The 12945-nt window shown below is 31.4% G+C and overlaps 1 protein-coding gene across 1 annotated transcript in view; it reads left to right on the plus strand.

The window, feature by feature from the left end:
• LOC113384883 (cell division cycle and apoptosis regulator protein 1-like) overlaps positions 1-12709 on the plus strand; it is a gene marked incomplete in the record, with an annotated part of 25741 nt that extends 13032 nt beyond the window's left edge. Inside the window, 4 exon segments of the mRNA XM_026622652.1 lie at positions 6887-7437; positions 9875-10068; positions 10177-10412; positions 12264-12709. Coding sequence (XP_026478437.1) covers positions 6887-7437; positions 9875-10068; positions 10177-10412; positions 12264-12653 — 1371 coding nt within the window.
• Positions 12710-12945: the final 236 nt, after the last annotated feature.

The following is a 12945-nucleotide window of genomic DNA, read 5'->3' on the forward strand; positions in this document are numbered from 1 at the left end:
AAAATTAGTTATCAATCGCAGTTATATGATGATACTAAACCAAGTTTGCCATGTTTAGTATATCATATGACTCTTTCACCAAACGATCCTATACATTAGAATATGGCCTGTCACTGTAGGTACCGGTTTGTGGAGCTGTACTACAGACGGAGCGTGTCAACTCACAAGGGTCGACAGGTGCCAGCTCGTGTCGAAACAGTTGTTATATTCCTGCCAGATGTTTGGAGCTGTGTCCCGACCAGGCTGGGTGGGATAGTCTGACCGATGGATATCGTCGGCTATTGCACGGCAAAGATGACGCCTTCGCAAAATCCAATGAAACAGATAAAAGTGTTACCGAGTCTCCAGCAGATCTGCTGCTGCTGCTGCTGCCAGTGCTGGCTGCTGCTGCTGGTGTCGGTGTTACTGGGTGCTGCCAGCAAGGATGCCGATGCAGAGAGCAACAAATCTATCAACATGATTACAGTTAATATTATAAGTTTTTACACACACACAGATTTTAATCCTGGTCTTTCTTTTTTATCTCGCTGGTCGATCGAATAGCTGATGGAAGTGATGTATTTGGCTGATTGTAAATATATTCATGACATGATATTTTAGGTTTCTTCTGATCAACATTTTGTAGATCTAGATGGATTTGCGAAATAATCGAGGATGGGAGGAGGATAGAGGTGTTATGTAACAGATTTAAACTGTATTATCATTTAAATTTCAAGTCTAGATTTTCTTATGTAATTAACGTTTCGAAAAAGTTTGTTTTCGCCAGTAAATCCGATATGCTAATTTTATGCATTTTCTATCTTTGAAGTCGTTTGATACAAAAATTGAAATGTATGTGTATCAATACTATCAATATATAAAATTTAATCAATAATTTTATCATATAATTAACTTTCCGAAGAAGTTAACGTTTTTGTCATTAAATCCGATTTGCTATTGTTTTCTCGACGTCTCAAGTCATTATGAATCGTTCGACATGAGAATTTGAGTAAGAAGTGTGTTTTTGTGTGTGTATTTATGTATAAATTTAATATATTTTTTATATAAATAACGTTCCGAAAAAGTTTGCGTTAGCCAATAAATCCGATTTAATAATTTCATGTATTTTAGACGTTTCAGGTCGTTCTGATTCGTTTGATACAAAAATTGGTAATGATATGTATTTAAACAAACAATTTAATTTGATTTTTTTTATAATTGACTCTGAATATAATGTATTCTCGACGTCTCAAGTCGTTCTAAATCGTTGGATACTAAAATTAAATTGAGTGTATATATGCATGTGTATTTATACATATAAAAGTTAATAAGAATTTTTTTTAATATAAAATTAAAGTTCCGAAAAAGTTTGCGTTAGCCAGTAAATCCGATTTGATAATTTTATGTTCTGAATCGTTTAATGCGAAAGAGGTGTTTCTTTTTGTATAGCGAAGGAAAGGCATTTATTTTATTTCATCCCGTACTAGGTCTTTTGACTGGGTATGTCGGATTCAATACCGCCTGGGTATAATACCGACTAAAACCTTCGCTTTGCCCTTCGTGGGGGGAGGATCTAGAATGTTATCATTCCTACCTTGATTTTATACTTGTCCTTTTGCGAAAGAGGTGTGTGCATGTGTATGTATGTATGCATAAATAAAATTTAATCAGATTTTTTTTAAATATATCTAACTTTCCGAAGAAGTTTACGTTTTTGCCAATAAACCCGATTTGCTAATTTTGTTTTCACGACGTCTCAAGTCTTTCTGAATCGTTTGATGCGAATTTTGGAAGAAGTGTGTGTATGAACGTGTATTTATATATACTTAGAAAATATTTGTCGAAAAGGGACTCTACTGACGAGCAAACTAATATTTCATCGAAAATATTTATACAGAAAAGGGACTCTACTGACGAGCAAACTAAAATTTCTTAGAAAATATTTATACAGGAAAGGGATTCTAGTGACGAGCAAACTGGAATTTCTTTGGAAATATTTATATAGGAAAGGAACTCTACTGAAGAGCAAACTGGATCTTTTTTTGGAAATATTAACACAAAAAAAGATCAAACTAAAATTTCTTAAATAGAAAAGGGACTCTACTGACGAGCAAACTAAAATTTCTTAGACAGAAAAGGGACTCTACTGACAAGCAAACTAAAATTTCTTAGACAGAAAAGGGACTCTACTGACGAGCAAACTAAAATTTCTTAGCAAATATTTATACAGAAAAGGGACTCCACTGGCGATCAAACGAAAATGTCTTGGACATAAACGGGACTCTACTGACGAGCAAACTAGCAAAGGGATTTTACTGACAAGCAAACTAGAATTCCTTCCCAAATAATTGTACAGACTCTAAGGCGACTCTACTCGTATCATCAAATCTCTCTTTTGGCGGCTCGTATCTCGAAACACTCGTGTTTACCGGCTCGCAAATCGGGGTACTGTCGTTGTTCAAAAATCAATTTTTTCAAAAATTAAAATTAGATCAAAATCTAATCTTGATCTATTTCTCATCACGTGTAATCTTTGTAAAAATTAGTTCCTCCCTTAAAACTATTCCAAATAGACATGTATGTAATTAATTCAGATAGGTTATCTAATTATAAATGACTAATATTTTTTTCTGTTACATAACACTATATCTCCTGACTCCTGTCAACAATTAATGTTTCGTCAATCCATATGACTGTGATCATCCAGCTTTGTTGAATCTTGGTTGAGGTTGGTGCTCCTAACCTTCGTTAACCTCGATGAGACACTTCTTATGACATGTTAATTTCCAGGGTACTATTATTATTTTACTTTTGCTTTTTTACAAACATTTATTTATATAATATGCCTCTAAATCGATGAACGTAAACATGGAAATTTTTATAATTGCTTTTCAGTTTTTATTTTTTAATTCGATGGGGTAGCGATAGTAATATACATATTAGATTATTACCAGGGGAAAAGCAGTTGACAATTTAGTTGGTAGATGAATGGTTGTGAAATCGTGAAGTGTGAATGGAGATTAGTTTCTTGATTTTATTTTTGTTTGTTGTGTTTCATGAATTTTTGTTCGTTTTCAGGATGATTCCGGTTTGATTTCTGGTGATCAGAAACCGGAACCGACACATTTTTCGGAATTGGATCCTAAGACGATGAAAGTCACCGATTTGCGGTTGGAACTCGAGGCTAGGAGCATCAATTCTAAAGGTAAGATTAAGATTTAGTAGTATTTTATTTTGAAAACCAAAATAATCTAGTTCAAGGAGTTCATTAATCACGTGACGATTTTAGGAGGAGGAAGGTTTGACAAAAAATCACGTGGGTCTAGTAAGATATCTCGTGTATTTAATCTTTACCTAAATTTTCAAATAAAAAAACAAAATTGTGACGTAACTAAAAATACACGTAATACAAGGGGGGGGGAGGTGGTAAATTATAACTATCACGAAGTATCACCAAGGGTGAAGGGGGGGGGGGGTCAAAAAATCCCTAAAAATTGATCACGTGATTAATGGACGCCCTTTTAAAGCGAATTGCATGATCTTCCTGACATGTGTAAATAATCGACTTAATAGTGTTTTGTATGTATAGCAGTCATTCAATTTTGTAAAAAAAATAATTATATCTGCCTAATTCAATAGAAAACACTTTTTTTAAGAGCGCGGCCGATTATTTCAATTTTTTAATTAATTACCTAATGATAATGTTTTTAAAATCTTACCTTATGATGAAAATTATTATTTCACCACGAAAAATATTAAAATTTAAATTGGTCGAAATCAGTACTAGAATGTTTTTGGGCACATTTATGCAGAAAAAGGACTCTACTGACGACCAAACCAAAATTTCTTTGTAAAATTAGAAATATTTCTTTGGAAATATTTCTTATTCCTTAAGAAAAATTTGTACAGAAAAGGGACTCTACTGACGAGCAAACTAAAAATTCTTAGGAAATACATATTCGGAAAAGGGACCCTACTGATCCAAAATAAACTAAAAATTTTTTTTGGAAATATTGACGAGCAAACTACAATCCCTTAGAAAATAATTATACCAAAAGGGATTCTACTGACAAGCAAAAAGGACTCTACTAAAGAGCAAACTAAAATTTCTTAGGGAATATATATTCGGTAAAGGGACCCTACTGACCAGCAAACTAAAACTTTTTTTTTTGGAAATATTTATATAGAAAAAGGCCTCTACTGATGAGCAAAAGGGACTCTACTAACGAGAAAATTAGAAATATTTGGGAAATTTTACGTAGAACAGGGACTCTGCTAACGAGCAAACTATTTTTTCTTTGAAAATATTTATTCAGAAAAGGGAATTCTATTAACGAGCAAATTAGAATTATCCAAAAAATATTTATACAAAAAAGGAACTCTACTGACGCGCAAACTAATTTTTTTTTCAAAAATATTTATATATTAAAAGGAACTCTACTGACGAGTAAACTAGAATTTCTTATGTTTATACTGAAGAGGGACTCTAATGACGAGCAAACTAGAATTCCTTAGGAAATATTTACACAGAAAAGGGACTGTACTAACAAATACTATTTAAGAATAAATTAAAAATAAATTTGTTTTAAATGAATCTCTACTTTTTAATCACAATTACTTACTTTCGGTAAGAACTTTATTATTCGATTATATATTATATTATGTATATTTTATATTTTTTGCTTTTAAACTTTGTTCATTTTTTTATAATTATCTTTAAAAAAAAATAGCACTTACGCCAGGCAGCTCCGAAATTATTAATGTTAAGAATTAGTAAATATTTAATAATTATCTTAGTAAATATTTATATAAAAAAAGGACTCTATTAACTTAAAAAATATTTATGCAGAAAAGGGACTTACTGACGAGCGAATTAAAATTTCTTGGGCAATATAAATACAGAAAAGGGACTCTACTGACGAGCGAATTAAAATTTCTTTGAAAATATAAATACAGAAAAGGGACTCTACTGACGAGCAAACTAAAATTTTTCAGGAAATATTTATAAAGAAAACGGACGTCTCGAATTTTGCTCGTTTGTCGAAGCAACGAATTGCTTCTTCAGCTACTTGTATTTCGAAAGTCGGGTTATCGATGTAATTTAAAGATTTTTTTTTTCAGGTTTAAAATCGCAGCTGATAGCTCGATTGGTGAAAGCCCTAAAAGCTGAAGCAGACAAAGTTGATCGGGAAGACGAAGAGGAGGAAGCACAAAAATTGGAAGAAGAAGAGAAAAAATCCAACGACAAGGCCAATGAAAATAGTAAAACTTTGGAGTTTGATGAAAAATCCAGAGAGGAATCGAGCGATAGAAAGAAAAAACATGTAATATAAATTATTTATCATATGTATGATTAAAATTATAATTTATTCGAATTATTATTCTGATATTCTGTTTTTTAGGATGATAGCAGGAGAGCAGATGAAAAGGAACGTCTTGCTTTGGAGAAACGTTATACTTTACCTGAGGCTCCGCATATTATAGTGCATCCGTCGAAGGTTGCAAAATCGGGCAAGTTTGACTGTATTGTCATGTCGTTGTCGTTACTTCTTGATTATAGACCTGAGGATACAAAGGAGCATTCTTTCGAGGTAAGTTTAGTAAAATATAGTTAAAAAAAAAACAACAGTTTAACTATTTATCATGTTCGTTTTGAAACTTTGCTTGTCAGTAGAGTCCCTTTTTTTGTATATTTCCTAAGAAATTTTAGCTTGCTTGTCAGTAGTCCTTTTTCTGTATAAATATTTTCTAAGAAATTCTTTTTTAGGAAATTCTTGTTTGCTTGTCAGTAGAGTCCCTTTTCTGTATAAATATTTGTTACGAAATTCTAGTTTCACTAGAAGTTCTACTAAAGATAAAATTATAAAAAAGAACTATACTGACTAGCAAACTAAAAATAAAATTACAAAGAAGGGGCTCTACTGACAAGCAAACTAAAAATACAATTACAAAAAAGAATTCTACTGACGAACAAACTAAATATACAATTACAAAAAGGGATTCTACTGTCGACTGAACTAAAATTAAAATTACGAAAAAGGGACTCCACTGATGAGCAAACTAAATATACAATTACAAAAAAGGGACTCTGCTGTCGACCAAATTAAAATTAAAACTAGTGGTGCATTGCATCGTGCCTTAAGGCAAATTGCTGGAACTTCCCGTACCAAAAATTAAAAATTAAATTTTCTAAAAAGATTCAGTTTTCTTTTAGAACTCGATTTTTGAGATTTTTAAAATTTTTAAAAGAAATGTAAAGGTTATTATGATTTGATGTGATTTTTTTCACTTTTTTTATTGGATCTCCGAAAAGGCCAGAAATGCCTTCCCAAAAATATCATCAATTCTTCATACAAATAACATGTTTTTTGAATCATACAAATCGGACGCTCCGTTCTCGCAAAAAATCAATAGCCATTTTCTGCACTCTTTGTTTCGTATCTCCGAAACGGTTAGACCTGCCTTTGACAAAAGCTAATCAGCACATCTCCCTATCAATAGGAATCGAATGATAATTGAATCATTTAAATCGGTTGATCCGCGCGCCCGGAAACGTGGACGAAAAAATGCGGACATACAAAACACACACATACACACACATCCATTTATTCTGAGGTATGCCAAAATGTTCAGAAACCTTCAAAACGTCGAGAAATGCAAAAAATTTTATTTTCGATTTTTGGCCCATTACTTTAACTACCCTACGGGAAATTAAAAATGTTGGATTTTTTTTATAATCATGTAAAATATGAAAACACGTGATATCTTCTTAGACCCTCCCTCTCTGCTTGATTTTTTGGTCAAACCGCTTTTACGTGAAGAATAAACGACCCCCAAATGATATTATATATTTATTAATTTTTGTAAATCTAATTACAATTTTATTTTTTTTATTTCCCAGGTGTCGCTCTTTGCCGAATTATTCAACGAAATGTTAATGCGAGATTTCGGCTTCAACATCTACCGATCTCTGCAATCGCAACCCGAAAAACCCAAGGAGGAACCCAAAAAAGACAAACCTTCGTCCTACGATTCCGGCAACAGAAAATCCACAGAAGAATCTTCGTCTAAGGTATCGTCATCAACTGACGGCGATAAAAAGGATTCGGACAAAAAAGCCGATGACAAATCGGAAAGGAGCGATAAAAAATCCGATGATAAAAGATCCGAAGATAAAAGATCCGATCACAGAGGCGGAAGTCGCGATGATGATGACGATGACTATGATGATGACCATTATAGGTCTTCGAGTCGTTCCAAAAGTTCCAAACGAAATAAGATGGTTACAAAAGATCCTAATTTGTTGCTGTCGTTTGTCTATTTCGATCAGACGCATTGCGGTTACATTTTTGAGAAGGACGTTGAGGAATTGATATATACTCTTGGTTTGGCTTTGTCGAGGGCTCAAGTCAGGAAAATTGTCAGCAAGGTTGTGTCTAGGAATTCTTTACATTATAGGTAAGTAAATGAACTGAAATCAAATTACAACTAGCTGTAAGTGGAATTCTGTCTTGCGGCAATTATGGCATCGTGCCTTAAGGCAAATTGCTGGAACTTCCCGTACCGTAACGAAATGTTCGTGGAATACTGAATGTTTTCAAATAGATTATTATAAATATTGTAACATTGTCTAATATTTATAAGAATTATATAAACTGAATTGCAGAGTTGAAATTGTTTGTTTAAAGTATATTAGAACTATAGTCAGAATTAAAAATAAAATCTGAAATATTTTCGATATACAAAAAACTAAAAAAAAAAAAAAAAATTGGGCAATTTTTTTTCCAAAATCAATTATTTTGTTAAGACAAGCAGAAAGTTCTTTGAATCATTTAAATCGGACGCTTAGTTCTCTCAAAAATTGCCATTTTTTCCATATTTAGCTCCGTATCTTCAAAATGGCTGGGCCTGCCTTTGCCAAAAACTAATAAACACTTCTCCCAATCATTACTAATTGAATGTTTTTTAGATCATTCAAATCGGATACTCCAAAATTCGATTTCTATTTTCTGCACTCTTTGCTCCGTATCTCCGAAACGGTTGGACCTGCCTTTGCCAAAAACTAATCAGCTCTTTTCCCTATCAATAGGAATCGAATGTTTTTTGAACCATTCAAATCGGTTGATCCGTACGCCCGAAAATGTGACTGGAAATTTATATCCATACATACATACACACACACACATCCATTTTTTCTGAGGTACGCCAAAACGTTCAGAAATCTTCAAAACGTCGAGAAATGTAAAAATTTTCAATTCCGATTTTCGGCCCATTACAATAACTTACCCTACGGGAAGTTAAAAAGGGACTCTACGTCACAAGTAAACTAAGGGGGCGTCTATTAATCACGTGATCGATTTTTTTAAGGATATTGAAAATTATCCTCTCTCTCCCACCAAACACAACGTGTATTTTTAGTTTGAGAAAAAATTTTAGAATTTTGGATTTTTTTTGAATATTTTTGGATTTTTTTTTTAATTCAGGAAAAAATAAATGCGCGTAATATCTTACCATACCTCTTCCTCCCTCAAGTGATATTTTGTGATTTTTTTTGTCAAATCCCCGCCTCCTCCCCCTAAAAACCTCACGTGATTAATGGACGCTTTACTTTCGCCCCCTAAGAATAAAATTACAAAGAACGGAATCTACTGATGAGCAAACTAAAAATGAAATTACAAAGAAGGGACTCTACTCACGAACAAACAAAATAACAAAAATAATAGAGGGTTTAACTGACTATCAAATTATTAGTTGAAATAAAAAGAACCTCTACTTACAAGCAAAAAAGCTAAAAGAAAAGTTTATTTTTTGTATAAAATGTATAAATTTATAAAAACTATTAAAGATAAACAGTTGTATTAAATTATTATATATAGGCCGGTGAGAAGTGATTTAATTTTAAAAAAAACATCAAAGTTTGTAAAAATAAAATAAAAAGGAATTTTACTGTCGAACGAAATAGAATTTATTAGGAAATACTTAAAAGGAAAAAAGGACACTACTGACGAGCAAACTAATAATACAACTACAAAAAATGGCGTCAACTTGCAAGCAAACTGAAATTAAAAGAAAAATGGACTCTATTGCCGACCAAGTTAAAAAAATTACAAAAAAAGAACTCAATTAGCAAACTACAAATAAAATTACAAAAAGGGACTCTACTGACGAGCAAACTAAAAATAAAATTACAAAAAAGGGTCTCTACTGATGAGCAAAGTGAAAATAAAATTACAAAATGGGTATTCTACTGTCGAGCAAAGTAAAACATAAAAACAACACAGAAAAGGGATTCTACTAACGAGCAAACTTAAAATAAAATTACCAAAAAATGGATTCTACTGACGAGCAAATCAAAAATAAAATTACAAAAATGGGACTCTACTGACGAGCAAACTAGAAATGCAATTACAAAAGGGATTCTACTAACGAGCAAACTAAAAATAAAATTAAAAAGAGACTACTAAAAATAAAATTACATAAAAGGGACTCTACTGACGAGCAAACTAAATTTAAAATCACAAAGAAAGGACTCTACTGACGAGCAAACTAAATAAAATTAAAAAGGGACTCTACTGACAAGCAAACTAAAAATAAAACCACAAAGGGACTCTACTGACAAGCAAACTACAAATAAAATTACAAAAAAGGGATTCAACTGATGAGCAAACTAAAAAAAATAAATAAAAAGGGGCTCTAATGACGAGCAAACTAAAAATGTGCAACAAATGGAATCGACTGACGAGCAGATCAAAAATAAAATTACAAAATAGGAACTCTAATGGCGAGCAAATTACAGAAAAAAGGGACTCTACTGACGAGCAAACGAAATAAATTTAAGAACGGACACTAAATTTTTAAATTCAAAATTAAAAAACTTCTTTTTTCTACTTTGCAGGAAATTAACAGATAAACCAAAGGACGAATCTAGTTCAACTGAATCGAAATCAACCGAAGAGCAAACTGAAAAGGAAGATGTTAAAACTATTGCCTGCGGGAATAAAAGATTTTTACCAATTTTTGAAAATGATGAACATCCTTTCAAGCGAATGAAAACAGAATCAGGAGAAAAAGATGGTTCGAATGATGATGGTGAGTTGATACTTTATTATGAAGGCAAATTGCTGGAACTTTCCGCACCGTAATGAAATATTCAAGGAATTTACTTTATACTTTTATTGATTTTTATTTACCCCGTAGGTTTAATAATGTACAAAGGTGGTTTACTAGATATAGAGAAACTAATGTCTCAAATGTCGAGATCGGAAAAGAGTCGCATAGATACCGAGCAGCTCTTAGTTGAAATTAAACAGAAAAATAACGAACTTTCTTCGGATAATTCGAAAGCTCACGGGACTATTAGAGAGCTTAATGAAAAGCTTTCGGATTATCGTTCCAAGTTATCTTCTAGCGAACGAGAAGTTAAGGAGTACAAGGTAAGAAAAATTATGTTATACATTTTACGAGTGACTTACGACTTACGAGTGTTTTGAGATACGAGCCGCCGAAGAAGCGATTCGAAAATTCGAGAAAATTTCGTCAGTCATAATAATGATTTTCCTACCTTAGAAATTTTTTAGGTTGTTTTATGATAGTCATCTTATTTTATATTAAGGGGCACACCTAGTGTGAAATTTTCAAAAACCTTTGAAAATAACATACCAAAATTTTAAATTGATATCTTAAATAGTTTTTGAGTCACAGCCATTTAAAGAGTATATATATAGTATATAGTATAACGATCATTTTATCTTTAAATGCGTTTTCTTGAAACAGCATTTTCCGAATTTGCTGCAGCGATTACACAAAAACAAATAATCCGATCACTATCCAATTTTTTTACATGTGCTATATATAGTTCTCCGTAAAATGAACTATCGATTTTTTGATTGGATCAAAAATCGAATTTTGGCAGTCCAAAAACGAGCAAAATTTTGGGTAAAGTTCAACTTTTTTTTAAAACGCCGCCATTTGTCAATTTTTGATTTTTTATTTTTATCGTAGGTCATTGTACAGACAATATTATCTAGTTTAACGACATTTTTTTTTTAAATTTCATCCACGTAGAAGGCCGGAATCACTGCAGCAGTGAAGGGCCTTTTTTTCACGCCGTTGGAGATCGACGATAACTTAAAAAATATTTAATTATTTTTTCAAAAATTTTACTATATATTCTTAAAACATGTATAAATATATTCCTTAAATTTTGAAATGATTGATAAAGTAGTTTTTTTAATATAAATTTCCAAAAATCATCTTTTTTTAGGCGGTTACACTAGTTGTGCCCCTTAAGCGTCTATCGCGGTCAAACATCATGACACGTACTTTAAAAATTGGGAAAAAAAATCTATTATTTTTGGTTCAAAATTTTGGTTTTACACCGAACGGAAAACAGAAAAAAAAATTTTTTACTGCAAAATGTCACCTTTCCAACGAGCTTGAATCTGAAATTGTTGATCTGTGGAGAAATATATCAATACCAAAAAAAAAGAGTGCGCGTAAGGTTAAAAAATAATTTCAGAGAAATTCAAAAAATGGAGAAGAATGTTGAAATATGTAACAATCAAACCTGAAAGTTTCGTTTCAATTGAATATTTATTTCCTTCTCTAAAAGATGGTCTGGGCATAATGCTTTACAATAAGCTGCCTTATAAATTACTCAACACATTTTTTAAAGAGCAAGTTTTTTACTCTATTAATGAGTATTTGAGTTCTTTCAGTAAATATTCTGTGAAAATTTGAATAAGATTTTGAGTGAACATTTTTTTTTAAATTATATTTCATTTAATATAGTATGTATTATTATCTATTCATTTAAGTTATGTACCATTAATATCTATATTTGTATAATTCTGATGTATAAATATAAATATAAATAAGTAAAAAAAAATAAATAAATAAAAATTCCTCAAAAAAGGGATTTTTGGAAGCCTCTAAAGCAAGCACCATCCTTAAACTATAAATTTAAAATTTTCAAAATTGATCGACTCTGAGAGGCCTCCTTAGAAAAAAAAAGTGTACTAAAGGTGTTGACAAGTTTCATCAAGAGTTTGCACATTTAATCAGGGTTGTAAAATGGCCAAATACATCATTCAAGTAAAAAAATAAAAACCTAAAAATACGATTTTATGTTTTTATCATTTCAAATTTTGAGCTCTCACTACAGGTAGGATTAAGTTATTTTTTCCACTTTATCATCATTTTGTATTTTCATGATGGCACAAATTGAATATCGAAACGTATAAATAAATATCTGTCAATATAAAATATAAATTTTATATTTTCAGATAAGGACCGATACTTATGCCAGTTTGGTGAAAACTATACAATCAGCTGTTGCAAATACCGTAGAAAAAATTACTAGGAGCGATGAAAGACTCGCAAAATACGATGATAAAAATTCGAAAGTCAGAACTGATGAAAAAAATTTAGTCAATACTAATTTGTCACAAAAAAATGAACCGGTACCAGTGAAATCTCAAGACGAACATGAAATCCAAAAACAAGGAAATTCAACACAAAATGAAAATGAAAATACAATCGATGATAAAAATATTTTCATACAAAATGATAGTTTGAATGAAACCGTCCTTTTAGTTCCTGAAAAATCAATAAAACAAGAAGATACTACAAGTGAAGAAATTTCCGTGAAAATGGAGACGGATCTAGAAAATTAATAGTTTTAAACGACAATCATAATTATTGAAATTGTTGCATAAGAATAAGAATTTCACTAGCATAATTTCTTCTTGTGTGAACGAGTTCGAGTAAAATATGTTTGCTGTGCAATTTTTGTATGATAATTTTTAGTTGTAAATGTGATTGATGATAATATATATTTTCCAGTTAATCATATACATATATTTTATTAATTGCAAACTTTTTGATTGGGAAGTTTGTTTTAGTAGAAATTATCAAGTTTGGAAAAGAAATTTTCATCCATGATTAAAGTGAGTCAAAAGACATTTG

The sequence above is a fragment of the Ctenocephalides felis genome, unplaced genomic scaffold (assembly GCF_003426905.1).
Source record: "Ctenocephalides felis isolate EL2017-DRISC unplaced genomic scaffold, ASM342690v1 CF-g0.4_SCAFFOLD_03571, whole genome shotgun sequence".
NCBI lineage: Eukaryota > Metazoa > Arthropoda > Insecta > Siphonaptera > Pulicidae > Ctenocephalides > Ctenocephalides felis.